Below are 27,488 nucleotides of genomic sequence, written 5' to 3'. Positions count from 1 at the left end.
AAGAAATTAAATTGGGCCCATTCATGAAGCAATCCCTTTTTTCCACGTCAAAGTGTACAGTAATTTTGAACTTCATAAGCTCTTTACTCCGGCCTAATACAATTAGGTGCACGCAAAATGGAAAACAAAATACGAAAACATTTCAGTACACTCGGAATCCGCCTAAAAGAAATATGTCGTATCTCCGACCGAAGTTTGGCAATGCTCCAACTCCTCCGGTTTATTTTGAGTAGACCACGTTTAGTTGACGGCGCGATAACCTAATCGATTCTATCAAATTGAATTTGCACATGCTCGTGGCAATTTAAACTCGGTTAGGCTTTATACAGTGAATCGATGTCAGTTTATCGGTCAAAATCATTCGTGAAACGCTGATCTACTCGAGTAATTAAGAAAGTGGTGTGTTGTGAAATTGCGCAGGAGTATTGTTGTTGTTTCGTAACACGTAACCAAAGCAAAGTTGTCAGTTGCGATTGAACTGTGAAAAAGTCAGTTATGTTATATTACATGTTCTTGATACACGCAATCGTATTAATAAATATTGTACCGCTTGTGTTTGGTGTTCAGCAAGGAAAATGTGACCAAATGCCACCGCAAGCTAAAGTGTTTACTCCCAGCAAAAATAAAGGCATATATAAATTGACTATAGAAACTAATCAACAAACACCTTTTTTGTATATGCCGGATCAAACTTATGTTGGTAAGATATATCAGAGAATTAGATGTTGTCCAAGCCTTAATCTGCTTGTTTATACATATGTTCAAGTAAACGTTCATATATTGTTCTAACCTCGCCTACTTTTTTTTAAATTTTCACACTTTCAATAAACATACAAGAGAAGTTAGATTAACAGTACTACCTAGTATGGAAGATTAGTAACCTAATATGTATCCATAATTCAATGTTACTTAAATTAATATTAGTGGCATACATTATCGATTGAATTAGGAATTTACTTTTCAGTATAAATAGTTACTATTTATACTCAAAAGTAAATTCATAATTATGGATCCATATTAGATTGCTATTCATCCATCATATAATAATATAGAAATATACTTACTTGTACAAACCTATGTGTATAAATCTAATATGTATAAGTGTTTATCTTTGCAAGAGAAATAAAGAGCAAAATGTATGTTCTCCAATTTTTGCTCAGTATAAATTACCAGGCGTTTACATAAAATACACTATTCTGCGTGTACTTGTAAGGTAATTGCGTAAAAATTACGAAATTATGTTTTTTTTTTGTTTTTCAGTTGACTTATAAACATTTTTTTACCATTTAATAAGATACATTATTGTACAACAACATACTTGTAATCATGATTATTGCTGTATGAAATTCCACTTTCTAGTCCTAAGAGAATCATTTTGTTTTAGTTACACTCCGATCACTAAACAACGCCAAGCCATTCAGGTTATTCATGATAACCGCTGAGGATCCAAATGTGGACAGCACTCATGACCTTGGCCCTAACCCAGTAGATGTAGGGAGCCTCAAGACCTTGGATACGGAGATTGGCAGGAAATCCAGATACAGTGAAAGGTGTTATAGTTCTGTTGAGAATACAGATAGCTCCGACAAGTATAGGATTGAGGTAAGTTTATACATTTTAATTTTAACGAAAAGTAAAACATTCTGGCAGATCAATAAGTTTAATATCGTAAAAGCCATTCATAAATTACCTTACACAAATTTCAGTGACCCCCCTCTCCCCAAGTATAGAAATGTAAACTATTCAAATACGATTTACTGTGGCAATGCAAAGCCTATATTAGTTATTATTCCGTTAATAGTTAAAATTTCGTGTTTAAATACAAATTTTTGAAATGTGACGTCATATAATCTAAGACAACTAGTGTGAGCGGAGTCCGACATTTTTTACAGGCACTTTATGACTCGTTCAAATCATATTACAGCGTCACATTAATTGCAACACAGATAGTCAATGATTTCAAGTCTTTGGACTGTCCGTCGTGGTATCCATCATCTAAAGCTATTGTATAATATTGTCTAATAATAGCACCACATTTATATACATTCTTTTAGTAAATACATTAGTAAATTTAAAGAGGAAAGTCCTTAATAATATAAACAAATATAGTCATGAATACAAGAGAATGGCGTCTAAAGAATATAATTTTAATAGTTTAACATATATATATTATATACATACTATACTAGCTATACTCCTGATTTCCTCTGCGTTTTATTTAACTTTATTTCCTAAAATAAAAGTAGCCTAAGTTACTTATTATATCAGCTACCTGTTAAAAAGGTCCCGTCATAATCGGTCCAGTCATTTCAGAGATTAGCTGGAACAAAGAGACCGACAGACAGACAGACAAAAATTGTAAAATATGTTATTTTGGTGTACGTACCATATGTATATTCATATGCATGTAATAAAAAACATTTATTTCAATATTACAAACAGACACTCCAAATTTATTTATATGTATATTTAATAAATGTATTTGCAATATCCAAACAAATATTAACTTTCATTGTTAGATCCATTGGATATCCCCGAAGCAAAGTTACGTATCACAAAAAGTCCGTCTACGTGCTATGGTGGCTGAAAACGAAGAAGTATGGTACACCGGAGGGGATGATCTGATTGTCATGATGGAAAAAGACAGTCACCCACCTCTAGATAGTCCCCCGTATCCGGCTTCTCAAACTTGTGAATTATGCAGTGAAGCCCGATATGAGGTAAACTTATAAATTATATATGAGTCGTCACATAATGACTCGCCCTTGCTTCTCACTTTTCTCACTTGTGTACTTAGTTTGTCTTCTTCTCACTCCATTACGTACACTGGCACGTAAAGGTCATCTAATAAAAATTTCAGAAAAATCTCTAAAACTCTAAACTATATCGAAGTCTATTACTATGTATGACATGCTGTGTTGGGTTTACTGGAAATGATTTCTTTTTGAGATTAGCTCACATTGTCTTTAAATTAATATTATTGTATAATATATTAATTTAAGAACAATGTGAGCAAATCTCAATAAGAATCTAAAAGTACAATAAAGAATATATTATATAAGCATATATAAAATCCGTTGCGCAGTTTAAAAGCAAGCGGAAAAGTAGACAAACGTAAACAAGTACTTCTGAATCGCTTAGCCTCTTGGTGTGAACAAAATTGTTTAGTTGTTAATCCCAGTAAGTCGAAGTTCATATTATTGGGCTCCAAACGTCAAGTAACTGATATTAATGCACGTAAACCACAAATTGTTTTGTCTGGAAATCATATAGAACAAGTGACATATGCACGCAATTTAGGTCTTGTTATGGACGAGAGATTACAATTCGAAAAACATATATTGGATATCATGCGTAATTGTTTTTACAGACTAAAAGTACTGTACAGGTTGCGTGAATTCTTATCTGTTGATATTCGAATCAAATTGTGCGAAGCGTTAGTGTTGTCTAAGTTTAATTACGCTGATAATGTGTTTGGGGAGTGCCATTTAGCTCGAACTAAGAAAATGATACAACGTATCCAAAACGCATGTGCTCGATTTTGCTTTCCATTGCTCGTCGTGCTCATATCACCCCTTTTTGGAACAGAATAACTTGTTAAATATGACAGCACGTCGAAATTTACATTTTGCTTCATTGCTTTTTGGCGTAATACACAGTAAAAAGCCCTCATATCTGTATGATAAATTAAATTTTTCAAAGCGTAACGTAAGAATAAATTCTCTTTTACTTTGTCCACGATACAGAACAGCTGCTTTTCGTGGTAGCTTCCAGTACGCTGCTACGAAATGCTGGAACAATCTTCCACCGCCAGTTAGGAACGCCAAATCATTATTCACCTTTAAAAAACTATACAAGAATTATCTATGTACTATTTAACCTATAAATCTTACGGCAAAGTAGTTGTATATATATTTAATGTTTATATTTATTAACGTTATTTTATTCTATTTTGTTATTTCTAGTATATGTAATTGGTTTGTATTTATTAGTTGTAATTTTGTTTTAATTATTATCATTAATATTTTAAATAGTGCCCTCTCTCTCCCCCCCTTTTATATATATATTTTTGGTGCCACTGAAAACCAGCTGTATGTTCACCTAGGACATACATTAAAGCTGAGTGGAGCCATTTCAGTGCATTATTGGATGTAAAAAATGTTTATTTTATGTTTATTTTTTAATTATGGTAAATTAAGTTTAATTATATGTACATTTTATTTGCTCTTTTTTTTTCGTTTGTTGTTTATATTGTATTTTTTACATTGCTCTGAATAAATATTTTTCTTTCTTTCTTTCTTTCTTTCTTTCTTATTTTATATCATCACTTATGTTAGTAAAATTAAAAAATTAATATTTTTGTTATCAATAGAATTTTCTCACCTGTCTTAATACTCAGAAATACTCAGTTTCTTATTTTTAGGTTATTTTTCAAGGCCATTGGTCCAGGTTAAAACATCCGTATCATTATCCAAGCAAACCTGATGAAAACGGCTACAGTCACATGGTTGGTGCTTCCCACGCCTATAACTACATCATGTGGAAACAGGGACTTAAGGCGACTAACGGCTTGAAGCTGCTCGCTGAACAAGCTAACGTTACAGAAATGGAGAGAGAAATCATCAATGCGGTAATATTTACTTGTAATGAAATTATAAGGAACGGTTTAAAGGTGGCCTTACCTTCATGACTTTCACGCAAGTCGAGGTAGCCAAAAGCTCAACTTGTCAGCTTTATGACTGACCTGATATACCAAGATTTCGCATGGTATTTGGAATCTAACAATATTTAGTTTGTGATTAATGTTTGAATTCACCAGAGAGTTAGCAAATCAAATCTAATCAAAAAATATTTATTCATATAGAACTTTTGGACCTTTTATGCATATTATAATTCTTATAATTTTCCCTACCGTCCAGTTCGGCTAGCTGCTTCTATTGAGACGAACTGACGAGAAACTCAACTGATTGTTTATTGTTATTATTATATTTTTTTAGTTAGAAGTTTGAATTGACAAAGTGATTTTTAGTACTTTGAACTTAGGGTTGCATTCGGGTAGTAAATCATAATAGTGATTGTCACAATTTTGCGAAAAACTGACCGTTGGCACTTCCCTAAGGTTGATTTCCATTAAACTATTTCTTAAAGAATGTTTGGCTATTGGTTTAAAAGAGTATTATTAAATCCAGATGTCAAAGGATAATGGAACACGAACTCTCATTAGAGGAAAGCGGCGTCACCATCCTTACATGACGGAACCGTCAATGGCATTATTCCGGGCAGATAGAATACATCACTTATTCTCCATTGCGGTTGCAATGAGACCATCACCGGATTGGTTTTTGGGTACATCAAGGTTTGAACTGTGCACGAAGGCCGGCTGGTTGGAGAACTACGAAATACCTTTGTTTCCATGGGATGCTGGAACGATGGATGGAGTTTCTTATGAGGTAATTAGACGTTACTATTATATTTGTTGTTTTATATAATTAGAACAGCAAAAATGTTAAGGATCCACCTGATGGTAACTACTACTAAGGTCATCACGTAACCATGTGATGTCCATAATCACAGATAAGTTAATATTACATACTTATGATACCGATTACGGGTTGCTATTCTGAAGGACTATGATGAAGTTGAAGGACAAGAAGGAAAAAAAGTATAATATACAATTATACTTTCATTAGTTTATTTTATAATTATTTCTTTTAGTCAGCACCGACAATGACCCAACCTGTAGACGTGGTTAAGCGAGTCGAAGTGGGTTCCTTCAATAGGGAATCTCCGTTCTATCAGAAGAATTTGAAAGATTTGGCACCTTTCGCTACTCTTCAAGTCAAAAGATTGGACGTGTACCATATACCAGAAGAGGAATGTAATGAGAATCAGGAAGGTTGTATATTTTTAAAGTATTGTCTACCATTTTTAGTTGTACTAGGGGCCATCCTAAATTTACTTCACACGTAAAGCGGGAAGTGGTCGACAAATGAGTGTCACAATAGGGTGTGACAATAGAGTTGGCGGGATTCTAAATTTCGTGATGTCACAGTTCACAAAGTATAATATGCTATGAATTACCAATCATTTAATTAAAATAAATAACGACAGAGTTCCCATTTCTTTCCCTTTTCAGGGAAGAAACTCACAAATGTGACAAATTATAGTAAGGACAGGGAGGGAGTCAAGTCTCAGAATTCGTCTGTCGTAATAATGGCCCGACCCTTAGTTAATATTGTTTAATTAAATCTGTATATATTAGTTTTGTTATTTAAACTTGACGTAACAAGTCGTACACATGTAATAGTCCTATGCATTATACATATTTAGAAATTTTGTGACATTTTTCTTTTTTTATTTTTATCTTTATAGAACAGACATTATACTAAATTCTGATCTATCAATATAAATTTCATGTAGATGCTTGTTCCTCTTCTTTTAATTATAGCAACAATAACAATAGTAGAATATAAAAGACATTGATACAAACTTCTAAAATTCATAAACACAGTGTCATATACTACTCTACTAGTAAGGTTAGTAAAGTAGTGATATTGCATTAAACTTTATTGCGACTTTCTTTTCCACGTACAGATAATTCGGAAGGAGCCGAGCAAGAAATGGATTACTCCGAAGAAATGTAAGTGGTTTATTTTTAAAGAATTGATATGGAATGATGTTCCCGCCTGCGGCTAATGGTATATGGCATGGCTATGGGGGCACTAGTGGAGGATGACAGAACGCGTGTCAAGTCAGGTCAGTTAGCCTATCATGTTGATATCAGCGGGATAACAAAAACACGGGACAAACAATTTATGAGAGATATTTTTCAATATTGAAATACTTGTACCATTACATTACTTATAATCTTACATCGGTAATTTTAATATTTACCATTGTTATTTTATTCATTTTCTTGGCGTATTACGCCTTCAAAGCTTAACCAATTCATCATGCTATTTAATTTTCAAAACAATTACGTAGCATTTGGGATGGACAAGAAAATTGGCTATTTATCCCAGCCAATCTTTGTCATATGGACACAAAGTCGTAAACAAAAATACTAGGACCGCAACAAATGTACGGAATTAAACAGTGAAAATTTTAAATATTGCTTTTCCAATATCTTTACCTGTAGAAACTAATACAGGATCTAATAGTTTTATGTATATACTTATATAAATGTTGTTCGATAACATTATGCTGGTGACAAACACTAAAAGAAAAGTTACCATAAGTCTTTGTCAAAGAAGACTTAATATATTTAACACAATTACTGAATGTGACTGTAACTGATTCTTTCATTGATAAAATATAATTAATTTTTTGTAAAAAAATATTACAGTCAGTATTAGCCGTTTTAAGCCAAAACCGCGGAGCATTTTCTTTCAGACAGTTCTTCCTTATTCTATCGAAATTACATTTCGAACTGGTGGTATATTTTACTTAACATAAGCACAGATAAGATAATATACACCATAAGAGTATGTAATATATACTACAATATAATATATGTATTACGTTATTTTGAATTGATTTTATCGGCAATTATTATATATATTTGATATAAAGTCATATTGCGATATCTAGAAACAGTAAACATTTACTGAACAAAAATTTGAGTAAAGGAAAAAGAATTTCATCTCTTGGTATTTTATCTTCATATTTCTTAATCGTCTTAGGGAAGCCCAAGACGAACCTCAAACGGCCGAGTCGAAGCCCCAGGGGACGTGTAGTCTCAGTGTGTGGAGTGATTGGTCCCCATGTGTTCCCAATGATGGGATCTGTGGCAGGGGATTGCAATCAAGAAAGCGTAGTGATAACGGAAATACTCAAGACAGCTACAATGTAAGTATCTATAATGAAACTTGGTATTATATATGGTTTGAATAATATTGTAACGGAATTAAATCGATGGGTGAACTATTTGAGAGTTATAGAAACTAGCTATACATAGTATGCAAATGATTTTAACATAATTATAAGATTGTACATTTTAATATTTTGTTTCCAATGAGCATTGTGAGTCCTTGAGATAAACAAATCGCAACGAGTAAGAAATATCAAGGGGATCGTAGAGAAAGCGTACTTTGTTTATAATAAACATACATTTAAGAAACTCGTCTAGATTATGTCACAATCAAAGATATCTATGGTATAATTAGATATAGGTAAGTAATGTAAACTGATTTGAAGCTTAAAGATTCTGAGTGCGCTGTGTGATAGCTTTCTTTTGGGATTGGTTTGGTACTCCCAGAATCACTAAAAACTATAACCTTTTGTAATTCTTACTGAACAATTCCGTCATATTATATCATACACATTTTAATTTATCTCATGGGTAATAGCCGTGTTCCAAAACTAATCTAAGGAGTAATTGGTTCTATCTGCAATAAGGGTTCTAATTTTACTATACATATCCATTCTGATTTTTATGACTTCCATGACGCAGTTGTATATCTTATAAACAAGGCTTACTAATACGCGTATGTATATAAGTTAACCTTACATGCCTTATTACGTGTGCATAGTTGCAGCATGATTTTTTTGCTTCATCTATTGTTGTGGTGGGGTTCTTTTGTGTTGAGATGTGTTAAATAATATGTACGTTTGCAGCAGAATAATTCTTATTGTCTCTTTTTATAATATATTTACACTAATGTCAATCAGTATTTTGACAACTAAACTATTACAACTATATATTACATCACAAATTAATAAGTAGATCGTATATACTCGTAACATCTATACTGATTTATATACAAGAGAATATATATGGCCTTATGAATAATATTCGAACGTCACTGACTGGAATTAAACCTCCTAGAGGGGTGAAGGTGAACTATTTGAAGTTAATATCGAAAGCCTCTTAGCGTGATAACTAACATTTGAAGATACGTAATTAAACGAAACTTAACCTTGGAAACATTTTTTATTATTATTATTATTTGTACCTCCATGTAGGGCCAACCTACCTACATAAATACTCAAGCTACATTTTAATATTTTGTTCTCAACCCCAGATAGGGACATTGTGATGTCCGCGCCGCTGAATTGTATATTTAAAGCCTTTTTGTGTAATAACTATCAATCCCCGTCAAATTCAAACGGGGATCCAAATTATGACGACCTGAGCCAAGATTCGAACCCGATGCCGTTCTATAACGGTGCCCTCAGACTAAACGTCCATACTGGTCAGCCAGAATGTTTTAAACAGTCTTGTTACTGCATCATAGTTTTGCACTTATTTTCTTTAGGTTACGGTATTTTAGTTGGCTCTAAAGTTAAACTGCATTTTTTTCAGACTCAATCTCTACAGAACGGTTCACCAAGCAATTGTAATGAAGATGCTGCGATGGTACAAAATAGACATTGTTCTGTTAATTGCTAGTCAGTATGAGTTATTTATGTTTACGAATAGTTATGTACATTATTATGTTTCATAAATATCTATAAAGACACATGAGTAGAGTTCGTTAGATTATTGTCTATGATGTGGTCAGTTATATAATAATAACACAATTATGCTTATTATTTTTTAGTAGTATAAGATATGTAGGTTCTACTACAATGCAATGATGGGTATATATACAGGTAACATACACATATATAAATAAAATTGGAGTGTTTGTTTGTAATATTAAAATAGTGTTTTTTACTACATGCATATAATCATACATCAAAATAACATTTTTTACGTATTTTGTCTGTCCGTCTGTTTGTTCTGGTTCATCTCTGTAATCGTTGGACTGATTTTAACAGGATTTTTATTGACAGATAGCTGATGCAATAAGGAATAACTTAGGCTACTTTTATTTTAGAAAAATAAATTTAAATTCCACGCCGACGAAGTCGCGGGTACATCTAGTCTTCAATATTTTTATATTAATAACAAAAAATGAATGTTTAAGATATACCTAAAAAGTTGCTAAATTGTAATTTGTACTAAATAAATGCATTTAATTTATATGTATCTAGCCTTTTATTTTTTTTTTTTTTTTTTTTTTCGGACTACTCTAATGCTGTTGGCCGTACGCAGTTGTATATCTTATAAACAAGGCTTACTAATACGCGTATGTATATAGGGGTTCGAACCTTATATGCCGATCCCCGTTTGAATTGGATTCGATGTGCATAGTTGCGCGCGCAGGATTTTTTTATTGTGTGTTTGAGGTCGTCGTCTTCGCGATCTATTGTGTGTGTGTGGGGTCGGGGTGGAACTTTTGTGTTGAGATGTGCCGTTATGGGGTCGTCGGGGTCAAATGAGATGTATATTACTCCTCGGTGCGTTGTCGACCGCACTGACTATAAGCGGATTAGGGTGGGATTGGGCAGAGTCGATTCGTCATAAACTTTTGATGGAGGGCAGATTAATATATTTACACTAATATCAAAACCTATTCAGTATTTTGATAACTAAATATTACAACTATATATTACATCGAAGCGACATTAATAATAAAAGGATAGAGTAGATAAAGGCGGCTCGGTCGCGGACACGCTTGATGTGAGGACGAAACGTTATTTTCCTATCTAGGGTGACGCCGAGATATTTCGTTTTCGAAACCCACGGGATGTTTTGGCCGAATAGTTCGATCGGGTGATTCATAGAGTCGAATTCCCTGCTAAAGTACACTGCTGCACTTTTTTCGGGATTGACTTCTATGCGCCACCGGCGGAACCATTACGGCTTTCTGAAGCCGTCTGGCTATTGTCGCATTGGCGGATGTAAAGAGAGCCGTGTCATCGGCAAACAGCGAATTTCGACTTTTAAGTCGGAGAATTTGGGGATGTCGTTGGTGTACAACGAGTAGAGCATCGGAGAGAGGACGGCGCCCTGAGGGACGCCGGCTCGTATGGGGTGCCGGATAACGCTCCGTTTATACGGTAGCGATAAGAGCGATTCGACAGGAAATCTCGTACAATGAGTACTAGCCTGTCGGGGACACCTAACTGATGAAGCTTGTAAATCAAGCCGTTGTGCCAGACTTTATCGAAAGCCTTAGCCACATCGAAAAATAGGACGCCTGTACCGCCTTTGGGGGACTTGGTGGCGAAGTACAGAGTGTTTTTGTGAATGTGCTCCGTGATGCGGTGCACTTGATGGACGCATGAGTGTTTGGCTCGGAAGCCAAACTGCTCATTGATGAGCAGGCCTTTGGAGTATATAAACTAGGCATTTGAAGATACGATAACTGGACGGGTAATTAAATGAAACCACGGCTTTTCCACCTGTCTGGAAATACATTTTTTACAGCGCCGCGTTAAAAATAGCGATTTTTTGATACCTTCTGAGCCGGGTGATTTTTTGATAGGTAGTTGTTTAACTAGCGTTTTGACCTCATCAAGCGTGACTGGTGAGCTTTGGTTTTCGACTTCGGTGTCTTTTCTCGAGATGACCTGCCTCGACTGGGAGCGTGCTGGGGGAGGGTCTCAACGCTAGACACTCAGCCTTGTCTTCGTCGAAGAAGGCTATAGTGTTGTCGAGTCGGACTAGCGGGGGCATGTCGTTTGTCTGTTGGTTTTGAGAGATTTCGCTATGCGCCAGTACGCGGTGTGGCATTTTCTCTTCTAGTGTCCCGGATCTGCGCGATGCGCTCCTTAACGCTACGCTGTAAGGCTCGCAGGCGCACCCGGTTCGGTTCGGAGGGGTAATCGTACGCTCTAGTGGCTGTCGCTTAAACCTCCTTACGTCATCGGGGATCCAACGGTCGTCCGTCGCCGGTACCTCCCTGGATCCTTGACGCCTGAGTTAGTAAGCGAGTCGATTCGAACCTCGGTGGACTCTATGATCGGGAATACGGTTTAGTATCGGTGTGTCGTCGATTCGAGAGATTTCTCGAGTCGTTGCCAGTCTGTTATTGTTTTGGTTGGTAGTGGCGTGTCGGGCGGAGGGCCCAGAAGGAGGGTTACCGGTCGATGGTCCGAGTTAAGCTCGGCATGGACTTCTGGGGAGCTCACCCGTAGGGTTACGTTCCTCAGCAGTGCCATGTCCAGTATGTTTGGTTCACGTTATGGGGAAATGAGTAGGGCAGTCGATTCTCGTTACTGCATCATAGTTTGTCGTGGACACGTGGCAGTTCCATTGTTCTTTCGCCAGGTTACGGTATTTTAGTTAGGTCGCTTTCCAGCAAAGTTAATATACTGCATTTTTTGCCGAGACTCCAATCTGTTTGTAGCTATACAGTAACGTTTATAGTATATGAGCACCAAGCAATTGTAATGAAGATGCTGAACGATGGTACAAAATATCGACATTGTTCTGTTTTTTAATAATTGCTAGTCAGTATGAGTTATTTATGGCGGTGTACGAATAGTTATGTATATTATTATGGTTGGCTAAGCATAAATATCTATAAAGACACATGTGTATGGGCATGGGCGGGGCCGACTTCGGGCGGGCGGGTTAGATTATTGTCTATCCAGACATTGTTAGCAGTGTGGCTCGGGTTGTGTTTGAGTTATATAATAATAACATAATTATGAGGCTTATTATTTTTTACGCACCGTGGGCGAGCGAAACAATTACGGGCAGAGTGCCCGTAGTTCTGACAACGATATGTAGGTTCTACTACAATTGGCAAATGCTCTTTATATCAAAGATCGATTTGCCTTCTGGGGATATATATAGAACAAGGTATATATGGGTATATATAAATAAAATGGAGAGTGTCTGTTTACAACGTAAGCATATTAAAACCTAGTTTTTTCCCGCACTGGTGACATGCATATAATCATATTGAGGTACATCAAAATAACATTTTTACGTATTTTGTCTGTTTGTTCTGCGACTTCATCTCTGTAATCGTTTGTTTTGGCTGGCTGGGAGCCGATTTTAACAGGACTTTTATTGACAGATAGCGTGATGCAATAAGGAATCAAGCTCCGCGACGGCTCCTTTTATTTTAGAAAAATCGTCCTCGAATTCGTCAGTGTCAATGAGTCATCATTGGGGACGCGGGGGGCGAGCTGTACACTAAGTGGACGGGCTTGGCGGCTTTGACATCATTTAAGATGCCGGGACACTTTTTTTCAATATTTTTATATTTTTTGAACAGTAACAAAAAAAAGAATGAATAAGTCTAAAATAGAATATAAAACAATACAATAAAATACAACAATACAATAACAATACAATACAATGAAACAATAGGGTAAGTCAGTACTTAAATAAATGCATTTAATTTATATGTATTGAGCCTTTTATTTCTTTTGACTTCTTGATTTATTTTTAGACCCAGTCTAGGCTCATAGATATTCAGAACAGGCGCGTTCGGAGGATAACCTGTCCTCTTGGCTTTTTGCGCGAAAATAACCGGTTCCAACACTCCAAGAAAATGTGAAGTTTCGCCGGCCGGCGACTTGCGATTATAGCATCGCGGGGGAAAGTGCGGGGTGAGTCGGAGCCGGCACTACATGATTCTTGTCGGTCGCGCCAACATTGTTTGCGCCAGTGAGGTTATGAACATAGATGCAAATGGCGCATGCTCCGACCGCATTGGCCGTCTGGTTGGTTCTACGCGCGATCGCAACTTGTTGATTGTTCACTCACTTCAAGTTAGTCTGCCGCGAACGATGCTTCGGGTGGTCGCGTCTCGCGTCGTGCCCGTATATATTCGGAACTTCGAAATTATTTTACGAAAATATGTGAAGTTTCCAAACATAAATTTGTGCAGAACTACCGTGCTAGACTTACAGTACAGTGTTTAGTTAACATAGAACATTACGATTAAGTAGTTTTAAGTCATTGAAACTTAATAGGCTTACTTGTTTTACCTGCATACTTCGTCCCACGACTCGCGCGAAGCGGTTGTTACCTTATCGAAGAAACGAATATTTTTCAAATGGATGTGCGGTTGTATTCTGTCTGTGATAGTGTACGTGTTTTGTGGTGACGAGACTCGGATAGTGTAGTGTCCGAGATTTGTGACAAGTTAGAAAATTTTGTGGTGATTTAAATAGAAAAGAAAAACATGATTATGCGCGGGGGAGAGACGGGTTTGCTCGTCGCGCTCGGGGCGCTTGCTTTGGCGTCAGCACAGTTCACAAAAGGTAAAAACCTCATTCTTACCTGTGCACGCGCAACTTAGCGCCTTGTCGTTCGTGCTTTGTTCGCCTTTTGTTTGTTTCAAAGAACGTTTAAAAATTTCAAATGTACTGGATATCTACCTGCGTGACGTCATAAATTTTAAAATGTACGTTTATGAAACACGTGGTATCTACCTAAATACAGTCATTTTACGGTCGATGACTCGTATGTGGCCGGATCTCACTAAAGTTGTTTTATTTGTTGACATAGTACCTACAACTAGTAATTTCCTGTTTCCAAGTAGGTCTAGCCATAGATATGCTTTTCTTTATGGCCCATTTTACATACCTCCTATATGTGACTGAGGGATATTTTTCATTTTTACGCATTGAATGCAGTTTTATTTAATAAATGATAAGCTTGATAAATAAACAACGCCCAGATACTCATTTAATATCTATTGGTTGAATTGAATGATAAGATATATGATCATATAATAAGTGTGTACGTTAGTGGGTAACTTCGTAATATACTAAGAAAATTCTTAGTAATAAATTTCAAGGCTACCTACTGACTGACTCAACTACCTAGAGTACCTAGCTAGAGTACCCTGTAATGTTCTTTTATAGAATTAGCAATGTAGTTGTAGGTATCTACATATAAATAAAGTAATTTTATAAAGTAGGTATCTGCCCTAGTAGAATGATTCGCAAAGTTATTAAGTAGGTTTTTACAACGTAAGAAATCTTAAAAAATATGCAGCTAAAATTAGGTACAATTAAATAACGTTAAGTATAAATTAATTTAATAATAAAATAATAGAAATTGATCATAACTATTTCATTAATAGATTAATCGACCAATAAGTAGTACTAAAAAGAAAACTACAGATTTATAGAAAAAAACTGTCAGTGTACTCCTATAATGTCTCAAAAGTTTTGAATTTCGAATAGCGTTATTGTTATATGGTTCCAGGAACATTAGCATTATTTTATTTTAATACTAGCCTAAAGTTATTTTAGACCTGTCTTTGTTAATAGACATCGGCCGACATGATATTGCTAAGTTTGTCAGTTGCATGGCACTAAACGCTGTTCTTCTTACTTAAATATGTACATATAAAAAGTTCTTTAAAAGAAATTTAATTTCACACGTATTTATTCAAATTTAGAATGTGGTTGAAGCATAAATACGGAACATACACGTCATTGTCATTATTTTTGATAGCACGTATACCTCTATAATAGCTATATTACAATATCCTACTGTACACCATGCATATTTAATTAGGTTTTAGCATAAAGATTGCTTAAATAGTGTATTTGACCAGTGAACTAGATATCCAGTACATTACAGCTGTATAATATTGAGTTCTAGAGTACTATAAATAAAACTGAAAATAACATTGACCTTCTAGATAGATAATTATTTGATCGAATTGACATTTTTATTGGTAATTTCGATTGGTGTCGTGTGATGTCATGAATTTTTAATTAATCTTTATTAAATGAAATTATAAGTTTAAGTAGTTACATACTTAATACTTGTATGTATTATATAAATTAATATTCGATGGGCCGATGATATTCACTTCACCCCGGTGAAAGGTGTTCGACGCGTCAATACTGTAAAATGGTACGAGATCCTAGGGCCGCCAAACGGCAGTTACTTTTCTGATGAGCAAATTATGTAAAAGTTTTAGTATAATTATTATAGTCATAATAACTCAATATAATTCACGCCATCTAATCCCAAGCTAAGCAGATTATTACTAGTCTGGATTGCCCCATTGAGAGCAATATACCATGTCAGTTTGACCTCCACGCGTTTCCTGGAAACCATCATGTTGTATTCCTGGTGAATTTGCCTAACTGACCTGACGACCTCATATTCATCTTATCGTCCTCCACTGGTGCCCCGCCAGCGTGTACTGATAGCAGCGCAGTCAAGTCTAGATACACCCAGACCAACACATAATTATTATTATTTTGTTCTATGTGTGCTGAAAATGCAAATAAATGATTCATTTAACAATCATAATCATGTATTCAAATGTTTGTACCTACCATGCGAGGAATCCAACCCACGACCATCGGAAGTGAAGCGGTGTGCTAAACTGCTTTACCACCGAAGCCGTCAAATGTACTATGAGCTTATGCCTACCTGCTACATTGGCTAAATTACTACTTTCCTGGTATCCGGTAATTGAAGTAGGTAGGTACGTAAAAACAATACTCACCTCACTTAAATACATGGATACCTGGAAAATAACCATCTGGCCAGGCTAGCAGGTAGGCTTGTGATCGTAGCAGGTACTGATATAATTATCAAAATATGTATAATATAATATATGTCCTATTACGTGACTAGTGTAAGTTCTTAAAAACTTCCGCTGTATCAAATTGCAGTTGGAGCCTAAGAATTTATGAATCCAAATATTTAAAAAAAAACTGAGATCAAATAACGTAAGTTACTTCGTTTAAAAAAATGTACACATTGTTAATTTCGTCTTCTTTATCTTTATTATGTTACATATGTCATCAAATTGTAATTATGACGAAGAAAACTCTGTTTATCTGTTGGTGTGTTAACCAGTACCTAATAACGACTGCAAGAATTAGAATAAAATGTTCATGGTTTATGTTGTTCATAATGCATCAACATCAATATAAGCTGTAGGAAGCTGAGAAACGAAACGAAGGGATGAAATAAGTAATTTTATTAGTAATTACAATGCGTCTTCTATATATTATTAAATTTTGTTTTAATTAGTTGTATTCATTGATTAATTTATAATATATTAGATGGCGTTGTATTATTTTTTTATTTATTGTAGTCGTTTGATTACCATCAATAGATGTATATTCTTTAATAGAAGTGTAAAAGAATTCAGAAGCAAGGTTTTATTTTGGACTAACGCAACTTCGACTGCTCACACTTACTTGACATTTATCATTATATTTCGCCCATTTTACATAATATCTCTTAGAATTATAGCCCATGTGTTATTCTGATTCATAAGGTATATATACTGTAAAGTTTCATCAAAAACCGTTAAGAAGTTTTTGCGTGAAAGAGTAACAAACACTTACTATATGCTATACTTAATGCTCCAAAAATGTTTATAACATTAGTAAGAAATAAGATTAAATAATTCGTAACTTTAATAAATTTATTTCTAACCGTAATCAATAGTAGATAGGTATAATATCTAAGTACATTACAACAGATAAGAATATTTGGCTACGAAATACCAAGATAGCATTATTTTATTGCGTAACCATATTTGGTTTTCTTACATACTTTATTTATTTAACGGGTTCGTAGTATCATAATAATTATTGACTTACGGATACAAAATATTTGGATGCATTTCTCCCATTTCATTAAAAACTATTTATTGTAATGCACACACAGGCTTCACATAACGAAATTAGGGATGTAGAGGTTTATACTTAAAAGGACAGTCCAAACTCGCGGAAGGACTTAGGGAGCGGCTGAAGAGTAACTTGAACTGGAAGGATACGATAATTTAGTCCGAGAGCATCTCTAAGGGCTCGAGTCTCGACTCATCATTTCTAACCCTGTGGGAATAATAATAATATTATGTATCAATATCTTTAGTTTTCAATTAAACGGCGTTTTACCAACTTGGGACGTTCCACAAGAACCTAGTATCACCTTACAAAAAGTTAAGTATGTACCTATATTAAAAATTACTTTCGCATTCTTAGAATTGAAATTAGAGAATAAATAAATAGCTGTTTAGTTTAACCACTGCCGCTTGTCTAGTACTACGACCCTCAGCGTAACCCGACCGACCAATAATAATTTCCTGTCCCTCACACAATAACTCATTCATTAGCCTTAATTTATGCTCCTTGCACTCACCTCAAGCAAAGACCTATTTAAAACGCAACCGGTTTATATAACTTTGTGTATAATACATTGGTGTGCATGGCTCACAAAATTTAAGAGACAGCGCATAAAAGAAGCTATGTAAATCGTCCAGTTTATGGGCCTTCGTGTGTGCTCGTTCGGTGGTACCGCGATATGGCTTCTGACACGGCTGCCTTTACGGTGACGTCATCGTGCAGCTATCCAATGACGGTTGGCACTTGGCAACTAGGGTTGTAAAAAAGTAATAATAAAGTTTTACATTTATTTGTAAATCGACATTCCAGGTACACGACTCACATTGTATCATTGTATTCATATTCACAATGTTATCAAGTATAGTTTTCTTGTAAATGTAACTTGAATAACAAATGCCAAAATACCGATAGTAAGTATGTGTAATTAATTTTAGAATAAGTCTGTCTTTAGATATCTTGTTCCTTACTAATATTATGAACGCGAAAGTTTATGGGTATGGATAGATGGAGTTTGTTACTCTATAAACTATTGAACGGATTTTGATGAAACTTTACAGTATATAAGAATACCATATGGGCTATAATTTTATAAGATATTGTGTAAATTGGTAGAAATATAATGATAAATCTTAAGCAAATGCACGCAGACGAAGTTGCGCGGGTCAGCTAGTATATTATATAAAAGGTATAAATAAAATTATGCTCAGTAATTTAGTGTGTTGATGACCTTTTTAATAAACGTTTATTACAATTGTTTGTTTATTTGTTGTAATTTTCACTAAACAACTCGTAATGGTTTAAGTATAGTTATGCGTCGATTATTTCTTAATCACTTACATCCTCTGCTTAATATTTGGGTGGGCATTATGTATTAAAACACAATTGACATTACTAATGAAGCAATTAATACAAATATATTACGCTGTAACACTTTTGTATTTTTTTATAGATGATATCGTTGTCTTGTATATTGACTGGTGATAATTTTTTTTTATTCAACAGTGTTGGAATTCAAGCAGACGGTCTACTGATATTAAAATACCATACTAGTTATATTTTTGGAAATTGTATACTCCAATGCAGGAGAATACAAAAAAACTACACTTCCGTACATTTAAATTAAAAAAAAGCAAAACAGTAGACATATTAAAATGGTTTTAGAACTTTATGCCCGTACAAACTACGTAGATACTTGAGTGTTGATTTATTTTAGAAATTCAATATTCATTCTCATGACAACTTTTGTTCGCGACGTCATTCGGAATATGCTGACCACTATGTGATTTTTGAACTGATGAATGTTCTAGGACATACAAACTTTAAGATTTATAAGATTAGTAAGGATTAAGTATATACGATAAGTGTCTTTTAAGTTATTTTAACACGATTAAGTCAGTATCAAATAAACTACTACTCATGGTATTTTACGGCGATGATATCTTTCTGTTATTGATAACAATATTCCATGGTTGTGATAACACATCTACAACTATTACTAGTATAGTATGGTGCTCCACGTCGGTATTATACCACCGAATTACGTGATAGCAATGCAGACACGCGAGACTTCCTGATCGGAGTGATTTTCAAATTCCCTGCTTTATAATTGGTCTGTAATTAACAAAAGCTGGAGTTCTATTATAATTACGCGTAGACCAATTTGGTTGGTTGTCTTATTCAGGTTCTTACGTCACTATTGTTTAATTGATGACATATTAGATTTATCAGAGATTTAATCCATACACTAAACATTAACCTATTAATAGCACCGAGTAATTAAAGTTAATTGAGATATAAAATTCGACGAAATAATACATCATAGCATAAAAATAATAAAAACTAGAGAAATATATTTAGGTTTATAGTGAGGAAATTTTTAAACTCATTCATGCGGACAAACCCAAGAGGAACTAATATTAAAAACTTATGTTAATTATCGCATAATTATTTTATAAATATAAAACCATAAGTTTTTAATTGAAGGCATTTATATGAAATAGAACAATTTAAAAAGATTTTCAACATATCTTACTAATATTAGAAACGCGAAAGTTTGTCATTATGAATGGATTTGTTACTCTTTCACGCAGAAACTACTGAACGGATTTTGATGAAATATTACAGTAATATAAGGTATATCATTGGAATAACAAATAGACTAAATTTCACACGGATGCAATCACGGGCATAGCTGGTTATTATATATACAGATTAACATCAGAAATAATATACTTTTTTGTTAACTCAAAACTCAGTACATATACTTATAAGTTTTTATTTTATTTTTAAAATTAGAGATCTTTGTAATAATTGCTCACGTGCGAAACCAGGGCGGGATCGTTAGTGTTGTTATAAAATGATCGGCTTACCTAGTTCGTAATGAGCTTTCATTATATTTGTACAGTGTTCGCGAACGCGTTTACCTAAGGTAAGTAAGTATCGACGGGAGGTAATTCGATCATGCCTGCCGTGGCTGCCGCTGTCAACTTAAGTAGGCATCTAATGGAAATCCTATGTTCTCTTCTCTAAGTAGATGGAGCTCTATTGCGGTATATCTATCTGATATTTTAGTTTTGCGAGGTTAGCTATATGATTTAATAAGCCATCGATATTATTATAAATTTATGCTAATTGTGAGTGAAGGGACATTGTAAAGCTGGCAAATATTATGGAAAGACGGTTTTTAGATAGAAATACAAATTTATTATGTGAAGACAGAATTATAAAAGAACAATGACATTTAAATACTCTTTTTCCATTTAATGTAATAGACAATATATAAAAAGGTAAGTTGAGCATATCAGTATTATAAAGAGAGAGGGCGGAGTTTGTTTTACCGATTCTGTAAAAAGTTGTCTGCGCGTGTGTACCTTGGTCTCACCTATTTCAGCTGCTAAGCATCTTGTATTGTGAACAGTATTTCGGTTAAAAGTGAAATAAGTGAAATTATAAGATTGGCATGAAATCTACTTTCATATGATGCGGACATTACCTATAAATGAACAGCAACTACGGATAGCGTTCATTTTTTATAGGCGATGGTTACCAGTTACAATCAAGTGGGCTTTCAACTTGTTAGCAATTCCAATTACATTAAAAAAACTTTGAATCACTGGCATTTGATAATTTTTTTTATCGTATCACTTAAATCTATATTATTCTAGAATATATTATATAATATAAAACACAAATTTCACAAAAATATGAACACCTGGGTTTTTGATGGCAACAGCAATCCCATATTATTATTACGAGGTATTTGTGTACATAATCTCTAATAATTATAGTATTGTGCTTAGCATTCTTAAAGCCCTCTGCGGTGTTCGAATTATTCGGTTACTTTTTATCTGTTACAGATTTTCCGCGTAATAACAAAACCACCTGCAAGCGGTTAAAGCGCTTACAAAAGCTGGTATCGAACGTGTTTTTTTAATGCTTTTTTTAACGTTTATTACTCTTAACGATCGGGAGGTAATTAAATGTAATGGGAGCCGTTGAGGCAATGGGACGTTAGTTTGAACGAAGTAATTTTAAACACGATCACAATCTGTGCACGTCGGGAGTCCGATTTAGGAGTGGTTTACTTATAATAATTTCCAAGACGTAATCGTCATTAAGCTTCTAATCGAAATCTCATCAAATAAAAGATTTATTAAGTTGTTTGCATTTTTACGGCATTACTCAAGGAACACCGCTTACAATACAATTTATTTTCATGATTACAGTATTTTAATCCTTTCTCCGGATTCCCGATGATTAAAAAAAAAGCTAAATAAGTTAAATTATCCTGTTTGATTTTTGATATAATATATATACCTACACATATTTTAATACTTTACTTATCTATTTATCATTTCCTAATTTTAGATTCCATCACGAAATCTTATTTGTATCTTATATTTAATTTATTCACTGAAGTAATTTCCTATCTAAATATCGAATTGTTCAAGTTAATATTAAATTCTGCTTTCTAATTCTATTCGTTTATTAGATCCTATTATATAGAATTAAAATTAACAAGACTGAAGTAATCGGCGTACAAAAGTTATCAAGATGATTATTAATTTATCAAGAATTCAACATCTCTCTCTTTAAAGAATATTTTTATCCCCAAATATTTGTATTTAATCCTTTTATCTTCTGTTACAAATGTTTAAACAGTATACTGCTGATGTTATAAGAATTTTAGACTACTTTTTGCAAAAAGCTGGTAGCGTGGCAAACGGCGTACACACAGACAAGTCCTTCGTATAAGTCATTAAGGGTTGCTGGGGACGGGCCTTGAGCCTATGCTTTCTTTTACGGTCCCTTATAGCTCTTACGCCTGTTGGTGAAGCCAGCTGCACTTATGCAGGCGCCTAGGGGAAATTATAATAATAATAATAAGTAAGTAGTAATAAATCATCAAAGTTTAGTTCTTACCCTGACGTTGCTGTTGTGACCAGACCTCAGGTAGACTGTAAAAAGTCGTCTGCATGAGTATCTCACCTATATCAGCCGTCAAACAGCGTGTTTTGTAAGCTGTGGTTTCATCGGAGAGTGCAGATTAGGCATTGAAATAATAGGATAGATGCATGATATGTTAATCCTCTGAAAATGGCAACACGTGTGTGGTAATGCTGTTATATATATGTAATAACGTGATGTCCGTAATGCTGCTACAATTTACTATCAGGTGGGCAGAAAGCTTGTTTGCCATTCTTATAAAATAAAAAAAAAAACTCCTAAGTTGAGTTGAAAGCAAGTTGCTCAGAAGCGGAGGCCACAGTGAAGTTTTGGGGTACGAGTTCGCCTCATCCTTGGTGGGCGGGGCCTCCAAAATGAATTTTCGACTTAAAGGTACTTTAAAGTACTTAGTTATATGACAGTATTACGCTTGAATAATATTTTTATTACGGCCTCAAATAGACTAGGTTATCAGAAAATGGCGGCATAAAATCTACAGAACCGAGAATTTCTACGCCTCGTGAGAACTCGGTTAAATATGAGTATAAAATACTTCTTTGATATTATCTATACACTGGATATTTTAACTTTACTATCCTATATTATGAATGTGAAAGCTGAAAGGATTTGAATATAAATTAGGTATATAAATAAATAGTATTCTAACTTAGTGCCCCCATCCTGGCTTTGCACAGATGTATTTTTTAATTGCTTTGAAAATATACAGCCGAAGTAAAAGTTATTTTTTTTATACCACTATATTAGGTGGCAAACAAGCATAAGACCCATCTGATGGTGTGGATGGATGATATTAAAAAAAATAGTTAATATTAAATTATACATATCTATATACATATACATAGGATACTTTCTACCGCAGTTCACACGAGTAACGCCGTTTGATACGGCCAGTATTATGTACATATTTGCGAAGTAGAGTTATATAAAAGCAAAATAAATGGTTTCATTAACGAGAATCATTGGTCCAACATTGGACGAGATATAAAATGTCGGCGGACATTAATGACATTTACGCAGCGACACGTTCGCAATATTGCTAGAGCCAGTAATTAAAGCGGACGGATAGCTCAATAGATCCCCATTACAGGTACATCGGCAGTACATCCCCCAAGGGTGTAATGCAGTGTGGTAATAACCCAACAGAATTAGAGAAGTCCGCCAATTGTCACACACAAGTCTTAATCACTTCCGAGGATGTGGGAGGTCGTTACTCGGAATTTGCCATTATTTCTTCTATTTTAGGTACGGTAACGAATGTCGGTATTCCCAAAATACATTATCGTGATTCTTTTGTGCGCATACCAAAAATATTGAGACTTACCCCTTTATACATAAAAACTAAATTTATAAAACCAGTAAATTACAGTGTTTTTCACTTACCTTTAAATGATGAAAATGGCACCCGTACGATATAAACGACAGTTCAATAGCTAAATACAGGTTTGTAGAATGTAATTCTTTTCTATAAATACTTAAATACAATTATGTTTTATTTAGTTTTTTTCATTATTCTTCTGATGACTATCAGTGAGGATCATCAATATTTTTATGAGATTACTTATTATTATATATATGCATTAAATGAAGTATAAGTATATTAAGATGTGCGTATGATGTCATACCAAATAAGCAAGTTGTAGCAGATATTAAAACAGATGCGTTGTTAAATGAAATTTAAGTTCTAAAAGTAGGTATAAACGAATTAACGAGAGTATAATTTTATATAAACGTCTTGTATGATTTTTGAAGTGAAAAATAGAAATAAGTAAGTAATAGATTATTAAATAAACCTAAATGGAGTACTTTTATGTAGTAATTTTTGTTTATTCTACCGCTCATTCCGAATGCAGATTCAGCCAAGAAGAATGAGCAAGAAACTACTATATAAATCTAGAAGCATCTGTTTAAAAAGTATGTTGCCTTTTTAACAGATGTTGTTTAACTTTATAAATTTTAAGAATTTATGTGAATAAACTACAACAGCAATGCACAATAGTAAAATATTAAACATGTTGTTACCTAACAATATAAATTTGTCTTAGTGATATAAGCAGTACTCATTCATGATTCACAGTCAGCCACATATAGTTTTAAATAATTAATTTTATATATATTAGGATTGATGCTGGAAGTTTCAGTTCTAAAACTACGACCGTTTTGAAAACGGTCGATCAATTGGACTGCAGATTGGATTGGATGTCGTTCAAAAGGCATCCTAAGATTTCCCATACATACTCTTTCAATTGAATCTTGATGCCGAAGTTGCGTGAATAAAAGTAATATTGGGGCTCTCCTTTAGTTATTGCTTTTCTTTTATTTATTAATGTTCATTCAGAATTTTTACCACGTGGCCGTTCTATAACAATATATTGTAAGAGGAAATAATATGTTTCAGTAATGCCTATTGCAATATTTAAACAGATGTGTGCGTGATGGATGAATGAATGCTTATTAGTTGTGTTTATGTTATTATGAACTATAGGTAGGTATATGTGATTACGTCAGTATTTCAATTATTGAATAAATGTTAGTCATCATAATTATAAGCAATAATTTGTGCCGACGGAAAATCTATAATATTATTTAAGTGGAGCAATTATGCATTATTTCATTAATATGTACCTACACAATGGTGATAACGAATTTCCTCTATCACATGTTGCGATTGCTTGTAAAAATGAGAAAATACTATTGTTATATTTTGCGGAAAATCTATTAAAATGTTTTAGACTCGTTTATAACACCAGCTAGACAACTGGATTCAATCGCTACAATTGGATATCAATGATACTCCGTGTGAAGTTTTTAATGCAAGTACCAGTAGGTAAACAGGATTTAGACCATTTATTTCCCAAATAATTACGTTTATATTTTATGAAAAGGATTAGACGAGTTTAAATACTATTGTTCTTTTACTGATTCTTTTAGTGGAAGGAAGATTGACGAGTATAATACTGATTTTGTGAAACACTTTTAAGATCATCCTCATCATATTAATTTATTATTTTACAGCATAAGTCTTCTCTCATTAGAGAATGATCAATTTATTGCATTATAATAATAATAAGTGTGCTTCTCGTTCACTCTCTCCTAGTGGAACATAAGCTGGAACTAGCTTACTAAGCAAACTGATTCTTAGCAGCAATAAATGAGAACACTGGATACCTACTTGCGCAATCATATGAAAAATTTCCGTATAGTATCATCATACCATCTTTTGAATAATTTCAACCGATGTTTGTATATTATATCTGATCTGAATTAATTCAAAGACGTTTATTCTGTTTCCCTTTGTGATACTGGCACTATATCAATATTATGTCAGTTAAATACACAGATATCTGTGGTTAAATACCTAACCTGTTTAATTGCCGCTTCAGAATAATATAGTTGATAATTATTGACCCGAATTAAATCGTTAACTAAGCGTTGACCGATGCTGTCGCCAGCACTCTGCACTATCAAGTGGAGATTGGAGTGGGCTCGTGTCAAGAGCTAATGTGACCATCGATGATTGCTTATTGTTGCACGCCACAATAGTCAATCAATGATCATCGGAGTCATGCTCAGGATGCCATTACTTTGCATTTGGTTAAGCCTTGACAATAAAAACATTGACAGGTAGACAGTTTAGGAAGAGTTTGATGAATATATTTAAATCAGTTTATTCACCTCTGCTTATTAATTTTGATGATTTCTGACATCCCTAATCAAGCGTGAAATGTATCTGAATACCTTTTTTCCTTATGCATGATAGTATGATGATGTAGGATGAAAAGTTGAGCGTGAGGCCAGGTCAATTTGCCCATAGTCGCGAAATCTCCAGAAACCAAACATGATGTTGTTGCAGCGGGGGGTGGTCGAGTTGTTTTCTTTGCTTGTTCATTGCTAGCGATGGGCCAACTAGCCACCATTTTTTGAAGGATTACAAGTTTTTTATGAATGATGGTATACCTAGAAGATCCAGATTTCACCGTTAGCACAGGTAAATAAATTGTACCATGGAAGATAATAAGATGAGGATCATAGTCACCTACTTTAATCCTCTTACTTTTGTTTCTTATACCTATATTTAGTCCTATCCTATCGGTACAGCTTGTTTGAGGATCCATGATTTTCTATACTAGTATTCAGCGTACTAAGTACACTGTTTTGTTTAATTCTGTAAAACACATTAATTCCGTTCGCGTAGGTCATCACCATCCGAAATTCTTAGTCCGCGTTCCTTTATACGTATATTTTACTCCATTTCCCATAAATGGCACCATTAAAAAGCTAAGCCCGGCACGGAAGTAAGCTACTTAAATATACTGTGCACGAGTGCGCAAATTGATATAAAATACTTCATCTTTTGACGCTCTATATCAATAGAATATAATTTTCAGTTAACTGAAATGGTTCCTTCTATGACGATATTAAATCGAATGCAACTGCTGAATCGCCAATTTTCATAGACTTTCCGGAGTTATAAGCGACTAGTAATATTTCGCAAGTACTTATTGTATCGACTATTACAATGTTCGTATTACTACTACTACTAGTTTTAAATAAAGAGTGAGTTGAGGATTTTTTTTGTATCTGGAATGGCAAACGGGGACGCGGTAATTTTCGCCTAAATACAAGAACCAGCACTAGCTAACTAATACTACCGAAATCCCGTTAACAAGTATAAAGGGTAGTGCGAATAAGGTAGTGAAATTATAGGATACAGAGGCATGCCTGCTCATAATCCTCCGTAATAGCAACGTATGAGTGGTGTCATATGCTGACATGATATCTTTGGTACTGTTCATGTTACCGGTATAGATGACGATTACCACCCACTGTCAATTTAAATACCATTCCAATTATATTCATAAAAGTACTATTTTACAAATTGTTACTCTATAAAGTTGAAGGCGCCGAACCGCGACAATGTTTTATCGTTCTTAATATTTCCTTTGCAGGAGTTTATGACGTAAATCTGAAAATTACCGCCAGTATAGATGCTAATGTTGACATGTGCGATGGCGGTATGACACGAACTATTGCGAGTAGACGATTTGTCACATATGTAAATGATACTACTATACTAGTAATGTTGGCGCCACTTAAACACTGGTGTTTACAACGTGACA

At 34.3% G+C, this 27,488-nt stretch overlaps 2 protein-coding genes across 2 annotated transcripts in view; both read left to right on the top strand.

Annotated features, from left to right (window-relative positions):
- The first annotated feature begins 251 nt into the window (after window positions 1-251).
- On the top strand, window positions 252-12,664 carry LOC131846500 (spondin-2-like). Its single transcript, XM_059195822.1, has 10 exons — window positions 252-700; window positions 1,385-1,602; window positions 2,520-2,720; window positions 4,424-4,630; window positions 5,190-5,450; window positions 5,716-5,896; window positions 6,595-6,640; window positions 7,683-7,848; window positions 9,305-9,594; window positions 12,638-12,664. Exons 1-9 carry the CDS (start codon window positions 496-498, stop codon window positions 9,389-9,391), a joined length of 1,572 nt encoding a protein of 523 aa, XP_059051805.1. The 5' UTR covers window positions 252-495; the 3' UTR covers window positions 9,392-9,594; window positions 12,638-12,664.
- A 937-nt stretch (window positions 12,665-13,601) lies between these two features.
- Window positions 13,602-27,488, top strand: part of LOC131846389 (DE-cadherin) — a 251,292-nt gene continuing 237,405 nt past the window's right edge. The window contains exon 1 of the mRNA XM_059195665.1: window positions 13,602-14,052. Within this exon, the coding sequence (XP_059051648.1) occupies window positions 13,974-14,052 (79 nt within the window). The 5' untranslated portion in view covers window positions 13,602-13,973. The remainder of the gene's footprint in view (window positions 14,053-27,488) is intronic.

Source organism: Achroia grisella, unplaced genomic scaffold (genome assembly GCF_030625045.1).
Source record: "Achroia grisella isolate CSIRO2021 unplaced genomic scaffold, CSIRO_AGI_Agris_v1 utg511, whole genome shotgun sequence".
Classification (NCBI taxonomy): domain Eukaryota; kingdom Metazoa; phylum Arthropoda; class Insecta; order Lepidoptera; family Pyralidae; genus Achroia; species Achroia grisella.
This window is presented reverse-complemented; position numbering and strand designations above follow the sequence as displayed.